The 20212-nt window shown below is 49.6% G+C and overlaps 1 protein-coding gene across 3 annotated transcripts in view; it reads left to right on the plus strand.

The window, feature by feature from the left end:
- Window positions 1-20212, plus strand: part of CPNE5 (copine 5) — a 90156-nt gene that overhangs the window by 28976 nt on the left and 40968 nt on the right. For 2 of the 3 annotated variants that reach the window (XM_072833237.1, XM_072833235.1), the window contains exons 4-9: window positions 8524-8627; window positions 10038-10077; window positions 10266-10342; window positions 12583-12642; window positions 14666-14716; window positions 15012-15075. In XM_072833237.1, coding sequence (XP_072689338.1) covers window positions 8524-8627; window positions 10038-10077; window positions 10266-10342; window positions 12583-12642; window positions 14666-14716; window positions 15012-15075 — 396 coding nt within the window. The remainder of the gene's footprint in view (window positions 1-8523; window positions 8628-10037; window positions 10078-10265; window positions 10343-12582; window positions 12643-14665; window positions 14717-15011; window positions 15076-20212) is intronic. The other variant, XM_072833236.1, reaches the window with a different exon arrangement.

Raw genomic sequence — 20212 nt, forward strand, 5'->3', positions numbered from 1 at the left:
CGCCACCCAGGGATCCCAAAGATCTGTCTTTAAAGGTAGATTCGGTGGTTCTTTAATTTTTTGGAAGGCATGCTTTCCCTTTGAGAAACTGATGAAAACCATAGCTCCTCCACCCAGAAAATGCAGACATGTACAGATAGACATTTGCATTCAATTTCAGGGTGCCACACACCCACTTAGAGCTGATTGAAAGCCTCGGACTCTGACTCTAATCTGGTAGGTGTTCTCCACTAACTGGGCCTCATGCTGGCAGCTGTTTGGATGGGGCCGGGATGGCCGCTCTACAAAGTGGAGGAGGCTGGGGTGGGACCCCTGGTCCCTGGGAGTTTCCACGGGGCCCTTAGGTGGGACATCTGTGCTGAGACCCCGCATCCTAGAAGGCAGTCACAGGACATTGCATATCTTGGCTGCATGAGCAGGGGTCACTGGTGTTAGGAACGTGACACGGTGTTCCAGCGGAAGGAGTGGGGTGGGGACTGTTCTTGGTTTTATGTTCACTTGAGTTGGCAACTGTATGTGTATGAACATGTTTGCAAGAGAGAAAATAGATCAGTCATGGCCCCAGCAGGAGAGAGAGTTTACTTGGTTTAACTGAAGAGTTTCAAGGGACTTCTTTCAAAAGTGTGGGTGAGGTTGAGGAAATCCACAGGCAAAAGTGGAGCACCAGGGCCCAGCAACAGCAGGGAGCTGCTCTCATGGGTGGTGGGAGGTGACAGTGCTACCGTCTGTGAGTGAGAGCCAGAGCATGGTCCTGGGAGAGGCAGCCCCTGCCTGAGCCATGGTGCCAAGGCTGGGCCAGCGTGGGAAGAAATACCCCAACCTCTCTCTCCACCCATCTTCCATCTGCTCGTGCCTCCCATTGGCCAACCCAACTGGAGGCCACAGGGAAGGGAACCAGGGTGATGGTGTTCAAAGGGAGAACGGGTCCCCCGGAGTGTACAGCAGCACAGAGAAGGAGCTGGGTGGGGTGGGGGCAGCAGCAGGAGACTCTCTGGCACAGAGAATTAGCCTCCGAATGGGTACAGGCCTAATTGCCAGCCCGTTACCCCGCTGCAGGTCAGGAGGCCCATGTCTTGGCAGAGGACGCCCCTCCTCTCCGGGCCTCACAGCTGGATGTAGAATGGGAAGACCTTACCTGCCTAACCTGGGTTCTCAATCCCAGCCCAGCAACGGCCCTTGTCTCAGGGCAGTTTGGCAGGACATTGCCCAGCCGCTCCCATAAATCTCAGCATTCTATGTGTAGCAGAGCCCCTGGGAGCCATTTAATTTTGTCCTCAAAGAAGTTTCAAGTCTGCTTTCCCTTTGAGGGTCTCACTGGAACTGATGATATGTAATTAATGCCGCTTAATTGATATTCTTGGGGTTTAGTCATGGAGGTTTTAGGAGCCCTCGGGAGCATCTTTTGTGGCATGTCAGGAGCTTTTCCCACTGGTTTTTGTTGCCAGGGACGAGACGTGAGCTTTTGAGAGGGTGAATACCTAATTTCCAGGCTCATTTGTACTTTTTCTTTCTCTCTCCCCTACTGAGAAGCTGTGCCAGGCCTTGAGGTCAGGGAGGCCCCCCTTACCTTTCTGAGTACTCAGCCCCTTCCCCAATTTCACCTCATGCCCTAGCTAGTCTATGCTGGCCCCTCTAAACCCCCCTGAGGCTGTCTGTATCAGGATTGCTTGGTAAAACAAAGATTTCGGGGTTTCTCTTCACCTTTGGTAATCAGAGAATTCCTGTGCCCACTGGTGTTGGGTGGCCTGTAGCCCCAGACCGTGAGCAACGTGAGGCACCCCCTGCCATGCTCAGAGCCTGGAGTGTGGACAGAGGGGTTCAGAATGGACCGGAGGGAGGGACAGGCACTTTTGGGGAGCTGGAAGAGGGTTCGGGGCTGGTTCAGCTCCGATTATGGGTGGCAAAGGGTTAACCCACTCTCCCCTGCTTCGCTCCAAGCAGGATTTGCCATACAGCATTCAGGCTGTATGCTTTCCTGCACTTCCCACTGCTCTGCACTAATACCTCATCTGTCCAAGTCCCTTCAGGCTTGGAAACTGTAATTCTATGTGGAACGAAATGCAGCCAAATTGTTTTTTTTTTTTTAAACATCAGTAAGGTTGTTTCCTGTGGTCATTAATAGGAGTATAAATTGGGCCTGACAAAGACCTGGTGGCTTCTTGAGTTTTCAAAATCCAAGATTTTTTTTTTGCCTTTGTTATCAGCCCAAGTAATGAAGGCTAGAAAACATCTCTAGTAAGTCCCTCGGTTGTAGATTTCACAGTTGCTCGTGCCAGGCGTGTGGTAATTACCCCTGCGTGCTGGAAATTCATCACTGCCCAGCCTGGCACGCCTGCCCCCTTCGCTTGCTAGATCTTGGGGGCCCGTGGAGTCCCTCTCCAAGTCCTGTTTCCAGGGGAACTCCATTTTCTCCTCTGGCAGAGATCAATCCCTAGGGAATTCCCCTCGATTGAAGCTTCAAGTGCCATTTTAAAAGCAGCGCTGTCATCTTCCCTAATGGGTGTTTTCCTTAAAGTCTGTGCCGAGAGAAGAGAGTCAGAGAAGAGAGACGGATGAGGAGGGAGGTGGCACAAATGCTGTTCTCCTTCTGGACTGGCGTCTATCTAAAATTCAGCCAGAGGGGTTTTTTTCAACCAGTTTTGGGGGAGCAGTACATTGAAGAGGAGATAGAGCCCTTTCCGAAAGGAGGACTCTCTCACAGGTACCTGGGTGTTTACCCAGAATAATTCTGCAAGAAAGCCATTAGGAGAAATTTTCCTTTTGTCTGAAGACTAGAGGTGTTAAGAATTAGAAAGAGCAGGGGCAGCCCGGGTGGCTCAGCTGTTTAGCGCCGCCTTCACCCGAGGGGTGTGATCCTGGGGACCCGGGATCGAGACCCGCGTAGGGCTCCCTTCATGGAGCCTGCTTCTCCCTCTGCCTGTGTCTCTGCCTCTCTCTGTGACTCTCAGGAATAAATAAATAAAATCTTAAAAAAAAAAAAAAAAAGAATTAGAAAGAGCAGAAGAGGAAAATGCAGGAATTCTCCTGGAACAAGGATGGATTATACATTGTAAGACTGTTATTGGATTTAGGGGATGTGATAGGAACCCAGTCTTGTTTAACTCAATGTATTCCACTATTGCCTTGTACACAGTAAGGCTTTTATAAATACTTGTGAAGTAAATGTCGTCTTTGTTTCATTTTCATAGTACTTGATGAAGTGAGATGAAGTAAAAGTATAATGGGCTTGGATTACACCTGCCTGCATATAGGTCTCAGCTCTGCCTACCTGTGTGACCTTGGGCAAGTTACTTAACCTTTCTGATTCTCAGTGTCCTCACTTGGAAAATAGGTAGTGACTCACAGGGGTTTTTTGAGAATCGAATGAGATAATGAGCTGATCTAGTGAGCATTCAGCGGGGCTCAGTTAATGTTAGTTTTCTTTCTTCCTCTGTCAGCAGTTCTCAACTCCAACTGCATGTTAGGATCACTTAGGAAACAGAGAAAACAATTTTTCAGGCCCCACCCATTGAGATGGGGTTTCATTGGTCTGTGATGGGGCTTTGAGCATGGGTATTTTTAAATAGCTCCTGTTAAGGATACATTTTTTTAAGGTAAAATCATGATTCCCATGCAAATATAAAATGAACGCATGGTAAAGATTTATTTAACTCGTTTATTAAATGAGGGAACCAGTAAGATGTTACAGTTGGTTCAGATGACTCAACACATACTGTTGACCCTTGAGCAACACAGGTTTGAACTGTGCAGGTCCACTTATATGCAGATTTTTTCAATAAATACAGTGCAATACTGCAAATGTATTTTCTTTATGACTTTCTGAATAACATTTTCTTTTTCCTAGCTTACTTTATTATAAGAATACAGTATGTAATACATATACCATACAAAATCTTTGTTGACTTTTTGTTACTGGTAGGGCTTCCGGTCAACAGTAGGCTTATTAGTTAAGTTTTGGGGGAGTCAAAAGTTATACATGGATTTTGGACAGTGTGTAGAGGTCAGCTCCCCTAACCCCGGCATTGTTCACCAAGGGTCAGCTGTATACAGGCAATCAGGAATGCTGAAATTAATTTATAAATAGATGCAAAATTGGTCAGTATCGACAGGGATAATAATCAAATAATTGCACAGTGTTGAACAAAATGTATTTACATTTCTACAGTTAAGAATCATTTGCATGGATCCCTGGGTGGCGCAGCGGTTTAGCGCCTGCCTTTGGCCCAGGGCGCGATCCTGGAGACCCGGGATCGAGTCCCACGTCGGGCTCCCGGTGCATGGAGCCTGCTTCTCCCTCTGCCTGTGTCTCTGCCTCTCTCTCTCTCTCTCTCTCCCTATGTCTATCATAAATAAATAAATAAATCTTTAAAAAAAAAAAAAAAGAATCATTTGCATTACTCTGTGCTTCCTGAAATTCACAGTTGTAAAGTAGCTCAACAATAATGAAAGATGCAGATCAGGGCAGCCCAGGTGGGCCAGTGGTTTAGCGCTGCCTTCAGCTCAGGGCGTGATCCTGGAGACCTGGGAGGGATCGGGATCGAGTCCCACGTTGGGCTCCCCGCATGGAGCCTGCTTTTCCCTCTGCCTGTGTCTGCCTCTCTCTCTGTGTGTCTCTCAAGAATAAATAAATAAAATCTCTAAAAAAAAAAAAAAAAAAAAAAGGTGCAGATCTCTAAGCAGTCAGATACCTGGACCAGTACCTGAAACAGGACACCCAGTAATCTGCTTTTGTGTTGATCTCAGTATCTTTCACACTTCCCAGTGCTTCTGGCATGCAGCCAGGGGACACCTTGCTGTGGAGGTTTGTCTATAGCTCTGTTAGTCCTGCTGTCACACTGTATGGTAGTTATTGTTTATGAATTGTCCCACCAATGACAAGTCCAAGTCCTTAGGTAAAGGATTCATGTTTTTTTTAATATAAAGATTTTATTTATTTATTCAGGAAAGACACAGAGAGAGGCAGAGACACGGGCAGAGGGAGAAGCAGGCTTCCTGTGGGGAGCCCGATGTGGGACTTGATCCCAGGACTCCGGGATCACGCCCTGAGCCAAGGCAGACGCTCAGCCACTGAGCCAGCCAGGGGTCCCAAGGGTTCATGTTCTGTTTACATTTGTAGCTCAGCACCCAGCACGTGCTATAATATAGCCTATATTTTAGCTATAATAAGTGCTGAAAAACTGTCGAATCCGTAATTGAGTTGGATGCTACCTCTAAGAAGTAAGTAGGATACATAGTAGTATCTTCCTGTCTTTTGATGAGGAACCTAAAGCTTTCTCCAATCAAGTCTCACAATTAGCTTTTGATAAGCTTGGGACTCAAACTTGCTCATCCATTTCCTCATTCCACCTTGCTTCATTCAACAGTTCCTGAGTAACTACTGTGGACCTGTCACTGGGAGCAGTGACCAGCCTTTGTCCTCACTAGGGACCTCACATATAGCACAACGTGGCTTAGAAAGCATGGCCCAGGATGCCTAGATTGTGACTTGCACTCAGCAATTATTAGTTGTGTAACCCCAGACAGATGACTTAGCTTTTCCGTGCCTTTATTTTCCCATCTGTAAAATGGAGAAGCCTACCATAAAAGGACTAAAGATAAATATGGTGCAAAATGCATCACACAGTTCCTGGTGCTATATAATCATTTGTGACCATGAGCCTGTGACTCTATTAAATAGTGGAGGGTCCTGGGCTGCAAAGATGGGGAGACCTCAGATCCTCTGCTGTTTGAGAAGCTCTATCTAGAGGGGTGGGAAGAGCTTTGGTATATCATTATTAGGGGACATGGTAAGTGGACCACAGGGCTGCCAGGCGGATTAAGGGGGCACAGGGGAGGGGCCAGGAGTCCGAGAGCAGGACTTCTGGGGAGCTGAGTCTTCAAGTATTAGCGATGTTCCCACTGAGCAGACTCACAAAGAAGCTGCTGCAGGGGTTAAGGTCAGAAAATGGTGAGCTCTGACTGAGGCCACAGTAGAGGAAGCAGGGTTAGGGGAATAGAAGACAGATTCAGTTGGTGGAATTGATAGGGAATGAGAGCAAGAAGGTGCTAAAACTTTTTTTTTTTTTTTAAGATTTTTAAACATTTATTCATGAGAGATACAGAGAGAGGCAGAGACATAGGCTGAGGGAGAAGCAGGCTCCCTTTGAGGAGCCTGATGTGGGACTCGATCCCAGGACCCTGGGATCACGCCCTGAACAAAAGGACCCTGGGATCACGCCCTGAATAACCACTGAGCCACCCAGCGTCCCAAGAAGGTGCCAAATCTGTTGTTCTCAGATGACCTTACACTGGCTTGGGTGGAAGGTTCTCTCTGCAGCTTTCTAACTTAATTCAAGGTACCAGTGAGTGCTGAGCTAAGTCCCAGATAACTGGGCCTTGCTCACCACACAGGAGAGGGGCCCATGCATTTTTCTGGGCTGCAGAGCCCCATTAAGGAAGACTAGTACTCAGGATCAATTTTTTATTTTGGCAATTACTGCCCAAGTTGAAAAAACGTGTTTTTGTATTCAGAAATATTCAGTTTGTTTAAAATATTTATCATTCACCTGTCTATCTTGCTCACTTTGTAGAGTATCACGCCTTCTCTTCATGGAGCATATAAGTGCAGTGCTTTTACACTTTATCTTTTAATAAAAGTCTCTTGTCCCTTCTTTGAAATAAAATCTCACCAAAAATGTCCAGTGTGTTGAACAGATATAAGAAAAATAAACCAGATAAGAGAGAGCTGTTTTAATGGAACTGATGGCCAGGAACCATGTCCCACTGCCCTCCTCCACAGCGTGGGGAGATCCCGAGGAGCTCAGAGCCATGTGTACCACAATCGAGCACCTTGGTTTGAGGGAGGTCCCTACACCAGTAGCACATTTTGAGAGATGCAGATTCTCAGACTTCACCCTAAATCTGTTGAATCAGAACAATTGGGAGTGAGGCCTATAATCTGTCATTTTTGTTTTAATTGTATTTATTTATTAATGAGAGGCACACAGAGAGAGGCAGAGACATAGCAGAGGGAGAAACAGGCTCCCTGTGGGGAGCCTGATGTGGGACTTGATCCCAGGATCCTGGGATCATGACCTGAACCGAAGGCAGATGCTCAACCACTGAGCCACTCAGACGCCTCACACAATCTATCTTTTAACAAACCCTCCAAGTGATCCTGATGCCCACACATAGGAGTGACTTGCCTTAAGTCATTTAGGGAGTTTAACGGGACTCAACTATCAAGTGTCTAACGTTTGTAAAATTCTAGAGGATATGCTGCAGGGGATACCAAGAGAGTTAAGTCAATGTATTAGCTATCTGTTGCTGTGTAACAAATTAGCCCAGAGCTGAGCAACTTAAATAACAGATAATGTATCATGAATCTGAGTGCAGCTTTGTGGGGTCCTCTACCTCGGGGTCTCCCAGGCTGTAGTCAAAGTGCTGGCCAGGGCCTCAGTCATCTCATCTCTAGCTTCTGCTTGGCCGGGCCCCTTCTGATTTCACTCAGTAGTTGTTGATAAGATTCAGATTCTTATAGGCCAGTTGCCTGACAGCCTGCTTCCTCACTGGCTGTTGGCCCAAGGCTGCCCTCAGTCCCTAGTTACACAGTCCTCTCCAAAGGGCAGCTGGCTTCCTCGAAGTGAGCAAGCAAAAGAGAGTGAGAAAGGGTCCCCACGACCAAAGTCATAGTAGTTTATAACATAATTCGAGGAGTAGCTTGTGCTCTGTTCTATTCATTAGTAGTGAGCCATGAAGTCTAGCCTGCCTTCAAGGGGAAGGGATTGCATAAGGGCAGGAAATGGACCTATTAAAAGATCCCACAATCCCTTCTTCTGCCCTTTCATTTACAATTGTGACGTCAGATAAGTACCTGCCTAACTGTGGAATTGGTCAGAGAAGGACAGTGGTCAACCACCATAAGTTCAATGGTGGTTCAGAGAGGGGAAGAATCAGGAAGGCTTCTTGGAGGAGGCAGCATTAACAAAGGATTTTGAAGAAATGGAGGACATGCCACTGGCAGAAAAGGGAAGGCCAAGTGGAGGACAGAGCATAGGCAAAGGTAGCTGAGATGGGAAAGTGAAGGTATCCAGGTATCAAAGCCTTCCGACCTGGGGGTGTCTGGGTAGCTCAGTGGGTTCAGTGTCTGCCTTCAGCTCAGGTCATGATCCTGGGGTCCTGGGATCGAGCCCTGCATCCTCAGATTCCCTGTTCAGTGGGGAACCTGTTTCTCCCTCTCTCTCTCTCTCTGTCCCTCCCCCTGCTTGTGCTCTTTCTCTCTCTCTCTCTCAAATAAAAAAGTAAAATATTTAAAAATAAACAAGTACAACCTTATGACTTGGTTGGAGCCTAGACAGATGTAGGGAGAATAAAGCTGATGCCCGAGTTTTGGAGCCACAGCATGGATGGTTTCCATTATTAGATGGAGGAGGGACCAGAAGGCACACTAGTTACCAGGGCCAAGACAGAGGGACTCCAAGCTCTGTGCTCTTCCCTCGCCCCACCAGCCTGGCCCTGAGGTCCACACCCCATTTTCTCTTGTAGTTCGGACGCACTGAAGTCATCGACAACACACTCAATCCTGACTTTGTGCGCAAGTTCATCGTGGATTACTTCTTTGAGGAGAAGCAGAACCTCCGTTTCGACCTGTAAGTGGAAGCTGATGCTGAGGATGGGGCTGTAGGAGGATCCACCAATGGGAGGAGGACTGTAGGACCTGAGGGTGGCAGTAGTGCCTTTTACCAGGGAAGGAGGGGGGCATGTGACATGAGAGGGAGCTCAGGATTGGCCTGGGATAAAAATGAAAATTAGCTGAAGTCCAGGCCTACCCTCATCAGGAGTTGGAAAAGAGGTAGGGAGAGAGAAGAGAGGCTCCCCACCATTTGTCTCAGTGAAGTAAGTGTGCGAGGGTGCTGAGCGGGCCTCCTGATTCAGGGGACTAGCTGAGGACTGATCTTGGGGGCAGCTCTAACTGTACCTCTGGGGAGCCTTTTTCTGCCCAGGTGATGGGGAGGTCCCCACTGACCTCTCCCTCTGTCCGAGCTTATTCTGGGAGAGGGTGCCCTCCAGTCTCCCTTCCTGCAGAGATAGCCTGACTGATGGGGCTCAGGGCATGTGCGTGTCTCACAAAGGTACAGCGTGCCCCTCTGTTCAGGTTAAAGATGATGATGGGATTTCAGTCTGGTGAGCAGGTGGGGGAGCATTGCTTTGTTGTTTTTCCAAGGCATGGGGTAGTTAGAAGGGACCGTATCCCAGAGAGTTGTGGACAGACTGGGCCACACGGGGCTTTGCGGCTTGCAGGAGCAGAGGGAAAAATGCAGTGGAAGGAAATGACTTTGGAGGGACCGATGGATGGAGGACTTGCAGCCCACCGTAGAGAAGTTACCATTTGGGGACATTTTGGAGAGTGAAAGTGCTAGAGCAGGGGTCATGCAAGACTGCCTGCCCCTCAGCAGGAGGCATCTGGGCCTGGGTGGCCAGTTGTTGGGGGGCGGGGTGCTGCTGGAAACAGGGCTGTAAGTGTGGCTCCAGGTGAGCAGCTCCCGGGTAAAGGGAGGTGCCCAGCTGCAGGTGGAAGAGGTGAAGGTGTGAATGCCTCCCTCGTTCTTGAGTGGTGGGGCCCAAGGTCAGGCTGAGCAGGCCTGGGCCAGGTGAAACAATCTGGGAAGGTCAGAGGCAAGGTACTGAGCTCCAGGGGCACCTAGCCTTAGCTGGGCAGATAGGAGAACAGGCAGTGAAGGGCCAGGTGGCTCAGCCGCCTGAGAACCAGCCAGGGTTGCAGAGCAAGTTTATTTTACTTTTTGTCTTTGATGGGGTATAGCATATACATGGTGAAGTACACACATCTTAAGAGTCCATCCTGAGATGCATTTTTGTATCTGTTTACACTCATGTAACCATTACCCAGATCAAGAGATAGCATATGTCCAGCAGCCTGCAAGGTGCCCGCGTGTGCCTCCCAGCCATCACTCCCAGAAATATCCACTGTGTCAGAGCCTGTATTTTGGGGTGTAGGGGTCCTGATCCAGCTGTCTTTACCATCTCTGTATTCCATGCAGATACGACGTTGACTCGAAGAGCCCTGATTTATCCAAACACGTGAGTCCTGCCAGATTCTGCAGTGCTCTTCAGTGTCAGAGTCTGGCTCAGCACCGCGCTGTGACATGGACCATGTGTCTGATGCTGCTTCTGGTTGTTTCGGAGCCCACTCACTTCTAGGCGTGGGGTGATGGGGAAGTGGAGTGGCTGTGAGCAGAGCAGGTGGTGACACTGGCTTTTTTCTGCAGGATTTCCTGGGCCAGGCCTTCTGCACCCTTGGAGAGATCGTGGGGTCCCCTGGGAGCCGCCTGGAGAAGCCCCTCACGTAAGTGTAGGGGGGAGTGGGGCCTGTCTGGGTCACTTCCGCAGGGATGGGCCAACCTCCTGCCCACCCTTAGCTCAGGGCAGGGCCACAGCCACCAGCCAGTCATACAGGATGATTAGGAGTGAGGAGACCCTGGGCCTTTAACCCAGTTAACTTGGAAGGACCCAAGTTTAGTTATCTGAGCCCCATGTTCCTGGGATGGCCTGAGACACTATCCACGCATCTACTCTTACCTCTCACCCTTGCCAAAGTATAGGGGAAGAAATCGAAGCCCAGAGAGGGGAAAGTGACTTGTCCAAGGCCACACAGCTAGGCAGTAGGAGTGCTGGGATTTGAATTCGGGGTTCTCCTCACATAGCATATGCCTCCAGTTGTTCGCCCCTTATTGTAGGCCCGAAGTGGGTATGGTGAGGTCCTCCTCATCTCACCCTCAACTCCCACCCCCTCTGGACCCAACAACCTGCATTATAGGGCTGCAAGTGCTTTTTGGGGAAAGCTATTACTCTGGGCAGGCTCTGGGATGAGGAATCCCCAGGGTTCTTATGGTAGAGCCTGCGGGCAGCTGCAGGGACTGGCCAGGGCTGGCTGGGTAGCAGGGATGCCCTCTCTTGTCCCTCTTTCTCAGGAAGCCCTAGGGGCAGAACCCAGACAAGAGGAGCCTACGGACTGGGACAAGCATCCTGGCCACATGGCAGGGTGGGCAGGAAGGGGGGGAATGTCAGGCTGGGCTGGGCATCAGCCCCCTGCTTGCTTCTGCCAAATTTGCGCTGGATGCTGCCCCCTCACGGTGATCAATAAGTGCAGAATGTGTTACTGTGGGGCAGGGGCATCTCTCTCCCAGGCCCTTGTCTCTGACCCCAACTAACTGTATGGCAACCCCAGAAAGGCCTCTCTGTTCCTAAAAAGATCTCCTCTGGCTTCACAGAGAATGATATTACTATCATTTATTCAGAATAAGAAACAGGGGCACCTGAGTGGCTCAGTGGTTGAGCTTCTGCCTTTGACTCAGGTCATGATCCTGGGGTCCTGGGATTGAGTCCCACATCAGGCTCCTCAAAGGGAGACTGCTTCTTCCTCTGCCTATGTCTCTGCCTGACTCTGCATCTCTCATGAATAAATAAATAAACTATTTAAAAATAAATAAATAAATAAATAAATAGGAAACAAACCCAGGTTTGGAAGGCTCTGAAGTTTGTTTTTTAGGGCTCTGAAGTTTTTTTTTTTTTAATTTTTATTTATTTATGATAGTCACAGAGAGAGAGAGAGAGAGAGAGAGAGAGGCAGAGACGCAGGCAGAGGGAGAAGCAGGCTCCATGCACCGGGAGCCCGACGTGGGATTCGATCCCAGGTCTCCAGGATCGCGCCCTGGGCCAAAGGCAGGCGCCAAACCGCTGCGCCACCCAGGGATCCCCGGCTCTGAAGTTTATAATAATTTGGGGTCCCCAGAGTGAGTGTGTGTCTGTCCCTCTCAGCAACTACCTGCCTGGGTCAGAAGCCCAGTTGTCATTTGCATCTGTTTCCTCCCTGCTGTCACCTGGCCCATCTCTGGTGGACAGGCATACGTTCTGGGGGAGACTGAGGAAGACCTCCACGGGAGGCAGCTGGGGAGGCGAACCTTGGGGGGCAAGCAGGATCTTGGAGATGACGGGCTGGTGAAGGAGGGGGACTTGTTTCCCCCACTAAAAATGTCATGTGTCTCAGTCTCATCGTCTCCCTGGCTAGACCCTTGCACAACAGCACCCTCTTTCACTGGGCATCTGTTCTGGGCCAAACTGCCATCAGCTTCTCTGATCTCCTGTTATTCTCTCAGCAGCCTCTCCATTTCACAGTCTAGCCAGTGAGGCTCGAAGAGGTAGAGCAATGGTTCTCAAACTGTAGCAGCCTTCAGCATCATCTGGAGGGCTTGTTAAAGCACAGATTGCTACCCCCACCCCATGTCTGATCCAGTAAGTCTGGGGTGGGACCTGAGAATTTATGTTTCTAACACATTCCCAGAGGATGCCGACAGGTGCGGGTCCTAGACCACACTTTGAGAACCCCTGAGGTACAGTCACCCAGTGCTTGACAACAAGGTTTGGGAGGAAGATTTCTCCTTTCTCTGGCCTGTGGCTTTTGGTCCTGGTTTGATGTTTGATCCAGAATAGATACCTGTCTCCAAGAATTCCGAGGCCAAGGACTGTGGCCTCTCGGGGCGGGGATGCTTAGCTCATGGCATGCTCTCTCTTCGTCTCTCTCTACAGGATAGGAGCATTCAGCCTGAACTCCAGGACAGGCAAGCCCATGCCAGCTGTGTCCAACGGGTAGGTCAGCAGACGTCTCTGGCTCTGGAGTCCTCAGACATCCAGCCAGCTCTGCAGAGGGGGCCTCAGAGTTCAGGCCTGCTCCCTGCTCCCACCCTGTGCGTTCAGCCCGGGTCATGGGGGGGCACAAGGGGCCACTCTGCAGCCGGCCCCTCCCCCACCCGGCCCGAGCTCCAGCATCCCCAGCCCCCGTGGCTCATGGGACTTTGGGGAACAGGGTGGGCATCTGCCTCCAGTGGTCAGCAGGGGCTGGACACTCCTTCCTCCCTCCCTGGCCTAGTTTCTTCTGCCTCCCACCTCTCGCCTTCTCCCCTCCCCCCCTTCTGTTTATCTCCTTACCCTACTTCCCCTCCATTGCTTCCACGGCTGGATGTCAGCTTCCTCATGGAGGAGATTCTGCTAAATCCTCACTTTTTGTGTTTGCTCACCGGCTGTGGTGAGCCAGCCTCACTCCCCTGGCTTCCACCCTGACCATCTGCTTGTGGCTGGCCTCCAGCAACTCTGTGCCACAAAGATCCTCCTTCCCTCCTACCCCCCTTTGCTGGTTGGAGGGAGTGTCCTCCCCTGAGAGGGGTGTGGGGTGGGGCAGAATAGGGAATATCTGCCCTGGTCGGGGGCAGCCCCAGGGGCCTCACATTAAGAAGCATTTTGGCTGAATAAGCAAAGCTCTTCTGGCCTTGCTGAGAACTCCTAGGAGCCCGGGTCCCAGCAGCTGGACTGGCCCCCAGGGCTCCTGAATATGGGAAAGGGGCCTCTGGGGACCCGGGTGCTCACAGCCCAGGAAGGGTGTGGATGCTCATTTACTAGGGGAGTAAGGAAGCAGCAGTTGGAGAGGGAGCTGGAGTCCGGGAGAGAGGCAGAGAGGGAGGGCAGAAAGGTGGAGAGAGAAAAAGGAGGGCCAAGTGAGCGGGTGGGAGTGGGTTGGTCTAGAGGGGAAGGAAGGGAAGAGGGGCCCTAGGCAGAGGGGGAACAGATGGAGAAATACTGGCGGAGGAGGCTGGTGTGAGGATTCTTCTCTCTGGTCAAACAAATCATATCTCTATGCCCAAGGAGAGCTGGACCAGGGCTGGGGCCCCTGTGCTCAGCTGCCATGGCTAGGGGGACAAGCCGCAGGCCCTGCCACCTGGCTGTGGCAGGGGAACCTCTAAGTGTGGCCCCCGCTCTACTCACCTGATCCGGAGAGATCTGGGCTGGCTCAGCCTCTGGGGCCAGCTCCCCTGCCTCCTGTACTTGAGAGCCTCTCCCTCCAAAAGCTGGCACTGGGGAGAGCTCCATCAGTGGTTCTCAAAGTGTGTTCTGCAAACAGCATGCTGGGAGCCTCAAGGCTGCCTAGGTGTGGGGCTGGATTTTATCCACTTTGTGAACTTATGAAGGAAAGGAGGCAGGGAGGAAACTATGCTCCTTGGGGACCTTTTCTGTGCCTCGAACGTGTGTATGCACATCGTTAATAATGGAGCCTGTACACACACTCACTTTATGGGCAAGGAAGCTGGGGCTCAGAGAGATACAATCATGAGTCCAAAGTTATGCAGTTGCATAACTTTGTCATGTTGGGCAACATGACATTTCTTCTTCCCAGTGGCCCTGGCCGTGCTGGGACCCCCAACCCCGAGTTCCTCCAAACACTGGAGCTGGGATGGGCTGGTTGGTGCCTGGGGGAGGGGTCCCTCCTGACCCAGGGAAGAGGTGGGACAGGTGCCCTTGGGAGGTTCCCCACCTTGAGAACTTGCCCCCCTGGAGAGGATTCTCTGCCTGGGCTGACTTCATATGCCCACCTCATGGAGAAGCTGAACGAATGGCCTAGATCTCTTCCCTGGAGAGATCCCAGCCAGGGAGTTCGAGGGGAGGCAGCCGTGGGAAGGAGCCTGGACAAACTGCCACCAGGAGTTACCAGCCCTTCTGCTTAACTCCCTCCTTCTGCTTGCCCCCCCCCACTTGTGATAAATCAAAGTGACTCAGAGAACTCTGGGGGTCAGCTGGGTGCAGGGTGGGGTGGCTGACCCACGAGGTCTTTTGCCCACAGAAGTGGTCTTTGGATGGAAAGTTTGAGAACCACTGGTCTGGAAGCCTCCGGGTGAGTCTGGATGCTTTTCCACTTCTAGGACTTTCATTGCAGACACTACCCTTCCTGGTGGGCTCTTGGGGAGCAGGGGGTGGGGCAGCTCCAGGCCTGGGGGGCCTGGCCCAGGAAGGAGTGCACTAGGCCACACTGCCACAAGTATTTCAGGAGACTCTGTCTTCTCAGGGGCTCTGGGCAGATCTGCTGGATGGGGAGAGGGGAGGATGAGGAGGGCCGACTCACGGAGAGCTCAGACTTTGTGTGTCTGTCTTTGTCTGGCTCTCCATTGTTTCATCTTCTCCTCTCCCAGTGGTGTCCCAGGGAAGAAATGTGGCACCATCATCCTGTCCGCTGAGGAGCTGAGCAACTGTAGGGTGAGTGGCAGAGGGACTCCAGGACAGGACCTGGTGGGGATGGGGGTGGAGCAGCGACAGAGGGCAGGCTGCTGTCCCTGTGACCCTACAGCCACGTGTGTGTCTTTGGAGGGAATCTGGGGAAGACGGGGCTCCCCAGTTTAACCTGGCTGTCCTAGAATTCTGTAACATCAGAATTAGAACGTGTCTTCTCCTTTTATAGCTGAGTGGACTGAGGTCCAGAAGGGATGGACACCCCACCCACACACACACAATTAGTGGCAGGAGCAGGCTAGGCCCTGGTCCCCTGCTGTGCACACTAGGGCTCTCCATTCCCCATCATGGTCCCCCTTACATGTCTGTGAACTAAGACTGCTTTGGCTGCATCACTGGCAGCAGAGGGGCTTTTTAGTCATGAAGCCTGGGTGCTTGGCAGTTAGTTGTCATATGTCACTTTTAGCTCTGGAGTAGGGTGACACCCTGCATGGGATTGAGGGAGTGAGGGTGTGTGGTTGGGGTGTGCGTATTGCGAAGCCAGAGACTGCAATCCCACGCAGCCCTTGGTTTTGCTTCTTCTGTGGAGAAGCAGGAGATGGGGACAGCTGAGGGAGTAGCTGAGCAGATGGAGAAGGGGCTCAGGGGGCTTGAGGGCTAATAAAGAATAATGATGAAACATAGTAATGATGATAGTTATTATTTGTCAAGGGATGGGCATTTTATGTAACTTGTCACTACTCCCGACAACAATCCAAAGAGATAGATACTATTGTTATTCTCATTTTATGAATAAGGAAATTGAGGCTCAGAGAAGCTAAGACATCTCTTCAAAGACAATAAGTGGTAGAATCATGGTTCTAATCCAGATCAAACCTATTCTAAAACCTCTAAAACTGGGGCTCATTCCCGGCCTTGCATGCCTCTTAGGTTAATTAGGAGCCACAGGTGGGAGTGGGGTGGGTCCTGGGGAGAGAAGCAAGAGGTAGCCATGGAGTATGAACACAGGGCCAAGCCTAGGGTGACCTGGGAACCCACACTCACGTGGGGCTCAGGTAAGAGAGCCTGGGAAACACGATTTTGTGACTTCCTGGGAAGTCAGTGCAACTATGGTATTTGTTAGCTATGAATATTTGCCATATTAGAAAATAAAATTAAGAAATTCAAAATATGTATACGAATTCATTTAAAAATGACAATGGTTTAACCCATTACAGGATAACATAAATGACGACTCTAGTGAAAAACAACTGTTTTCCAAAACAAAAGTCATTTAGTGCAAAGAGTGGCCTTGTTTTGCATTTTTGTAAATCTCTTTAATGTCAGGCTGAACCGAGGAGTACTGGAGTCTCATATCTGCTTCTGCAGTCAATCTGTTGTGATAGCACTGTTGGGTAATGTCTAGAAAACTCCATGTCTTATTAACATTATTACGAAAATAGCTTTGGCCTCATGGGCCACCCCTTGAGGGTCCCTGGTCCATACTTGGAGAACTGCTGCTCTGGGGGGATAAATTGTTAGCCAAGATTAACTGAACAATTTTTTTTGGTAAGGTTTGGTTTATTTATTCAAGAGAGGCAGAGACACAGGCAGAGGGAGAAGCAGGCTCCCTGCAAGGAGCCTGATGCGGAACTCGATCCTAGGACCCCAAGATCATGACCTGAGCCAAAGGCAGACACTCAACTGCCGAAGCACCCAAGCGTACCTTAACTGAACAATTTTGCTGAGCCATACACTGCTAAGTGGTTTACACACATCAACTTATTTTTCTGTATTATTATATGATATAAGACTGTGGTAGTGTGAGGTATTATAATATCTGATATATTATGGTTTTTATTTTACAGAGAGGTGGAATGACCTGCCCAAGGCCACATAGCCACTGGGTTGAAGAGATTTGAACCCAGGCAGTGTGGTTCTTGAGCCAGGGTCTTTAACCACCAGGTTGTGGGGTCCCAAATCCTGCTTTCAGGGGCTTCCAGTTGGAGAGTAAGCCACAGAGCTGACAGGACAGGGCAGTATGGCCATGACCATGCTAACTTAGGCACTCACAGAGGATCTCTCAGGAATCTGTGATTAACTGAATGAATAGGAAGCACAGATCAAATGTTTAGCCTCTCCTGCTGATGGAAACTCTTAGAAGGGTGTATACGGACTATCCAGAAGTTACTGGGATTCAGACAAGGGAGAGAGAACCCAGCCAACGTTCCAGTAGAGCTATTTAAGCTCCCTGAGCCTCAGTTTCTCCACTTGTATGTTGGGGCTGATAGGGGTGCTATGAGGATTGGATAAGTTCATGGGGGCAGCTGGGCCTCACAGGTGCCTGGGGAAAGATGGAATCTGAATTCCTTGAAGCCTGACTTTGGTTTGCCCCCCCAGCTTCTAGCTCAGCTGGTGATTTAGTTTATAATTAAATCAGGTAATAGAAGGGAAAGTGCTTTGGAAATGCTAAAGCTCTAGACAATGCCGGGACTGCCGTAGAGCTAGTTTTTCCGCGATTGTCAAACAGTCTGCATTTAGTATTTATTGGGAGCCTCCCCTTTCCTCCTCCTTCCCCATCCCCCTCCCCTCCTTCATCCAGGGATGGCAGCAGTTTCCTTGATCTAAGCTATTCCCAGGCAAGGAGGTGGGGGGTGGGCTCCCTTCCTTCCTCTTGAGATTGTCAGCTCCTTTTCTTTCCGGGCATCTTTGGCTGAGTCCTGTCTTTCCCTAGAATACTTGCAAGGAAAAGAGACTAATTCCCAGCATCTGGCTGAATGAAAATAATTACATCTGAACTGCTTTGCTTCTGTGTTCCAGCTCGGCATTCAGTGGGAGGATCAAAAGAAGAGAGTGGAGTCTGAGGGGTGGGTTTTTTTTTCCCCCTCTTACCAGTGCAGGGCTTTCTGCTCAAGTGAATGCATTCTGCCTAAGTAGACAAACCCTTCCTCCATCCACAGGGATGGTGTGGGTGGTTGGGGACTCTCAAAGGACTGGAGTGGACTCCAGTGGGGGCACCGCATGCTTCAATAGGTTCTAGAAAAGCCTTGATCATCTAGAATTTAAATACCAAGAAAGTTGCAACAATCAGAATTTGATCCAAAATACTATTCAGTAATACTTGATGTTGACAATGATGAGCTCAAGCTCCTGAAGGGCCTCTGAGTCACCAAAGATTTAATTGCGCTCAGCAGGAAAACTGTCATTATTCCCTGTAATACTGACCAACATTGGCATAGTGTCCACACAGTTGACCAAGACCCTTGTTTTTGCAGTCTATTTGATCCTCACCACAGGGCTGAGAGGTGGGGAGGGGTGAAAGCTCCTGATCCACAGATGCAGAGAGGTTGCCAGCCTAAGATTGCTGAGCTGTGGACTCCTTTTTTTTTTTTTTTTAAGATTTTATTTTTTACAGTGTCATGAGAGACACTGAGAGAGAGCCAGAGACACAGGCAGAGGGAGAAGCAAGCTCCCAGCAGGGAGCCAGATGTGGGACTTGATCCCAGGAACCTGGGATCACGACCTGAGCCAAAGGTAGATGCTCACTCACTGAGCCACGAAGTTGCCCCTGAGCTGTGGACTCCTAATCCTCAGGGAGAACTTCCTTTACCCACAGTGAAGCCATAAGCTTGACCATACATGGGATACTGGTGGGCTTTGTGATCTTCGTGGGTTCAGGAGCCTTCAGCAGGTGTGGTGAGTGGCTAGGCTTCTAGAGAAAGGCAGGGGGTGTTGCAGATGCAGGGGTTGGGCAGCTCCTTGCCCTCCCTTCCCCTTCCCTTAGCTACCCTTAGGCCTCCCAGGTCCCCAGACCTGCCTTGCCAAGAGCCAGGAGTCCCTGGCCAGATAGCACATCTTCACTGCCTCCCAATCAGGTCCCTGTACACACTTCAAGAGTGCAGCTCAGTTCTGACAAGCCAGGGGAGTCAAAGCTTCTTACCTGTAGCTGCCTCTGGGGGTCCCCACCCCTTAGATATCACCACCCTTATGTTCATATGTTCATATGTTCATTCAGAGCTTTTTTTTTTTTTTTTTTTTTTTTTTAGGCAAATATGCCTTGGCTCAGTCCTTGCCCCCACCCTGCACCACAGTTTCCGATTTAGCATGAGAGACAGAAATGCCAACCAGCAATCATAGTATAGCAGTGGTCCTTAACTTCGTCAGACCTATTGCCTCTTTTTTTAATAGCAAGTATTTTATAGCAGTCTTTACTGCTAGTCTTTACTATCCTGAAGGAAAAATCCATGGATGATACCATGTAATATGCCTAAAAACATACAGATGAAGGAATAAGCCCTTGCAGCTACCTGGAAGAAGATGGGTCCAGGCAAAGAAAACAGCTTGTGCAAAGGCCCTGGGGCAGGAAGATAGTAATGAATGATGCCAGAGAGGTGAGGGAGTCAATGGGAGTAGGAGCTAGATGGTGCAGGACCTTGTAGCGAGACTGCTTAGTAGTTTTGAATCTTGATAAAGTTAGAACTCTCACTGTTCTAAGGACAGACATCAGGGAGTGCCCAGTGTTTCCATGTGGGAGCCTAGGGAAGAGTCCTGGGAGAAGGGGAGAAAGATAAGAAGAAAGAGGTAAGGTGAAATAAGGGGAAGTGATGAAGCTTTTTTGAGACTCAGAAGTATGCAGGTTGATCTTTGGGAAAGATGTGTGCTGTGGCTAGCACAGACGTAAGTGTCCTGCATAATCCATGACCAGCAGTCACACACCACCCTTCTACAAGTTAGTTTGTAATTTTTTGCTCTTAGAAATCATCCCTCCAGTTAAAAAAAAAAGGAAAGAAAACAAAACAGAACCATTTTTTTCCTGATGCTAAAAAAATAACATGTTCATAGTGGATATGATACAAAATACAAAGAGATAAGTCATTGTTGACATTTTGGTGCTTTTGGCGTATTTCGTCCTTCTAGGTGTACACATGTATAGTTTTTTTCTTCTGATTCGTAGAGTATGGTTTCCAGATTTATTTTCCCAGGTCATTAGATATTCTTTGAGAACATGTCTTTAGTAGCTATATATTATCTCTCTAATATGTGGATGGCCATAATTTATTAAATCTATTCTCTTATAGGAATACACAGTATGTATTATACTGTTTCCTGTGAACGTCCTCCTAGCCGAATGGTTCGATTTTTCTTTTGAACTTTAGTTGATAGATTTTGGTTAGTATCCCAGACA

Source organism: Canis lupus, chromosome 7, assembly GCF_048164855.1.
Source record: "Canis lupus baileyi chromosome 7, mCanLup2.hap1, whole genome shotgun sequence".
Taxonomy (NCBI): Eukaryota; Metazoa; Chordata; class Mammalia; order Carnivora; family Canidae; genus Canis; species Canis lupus.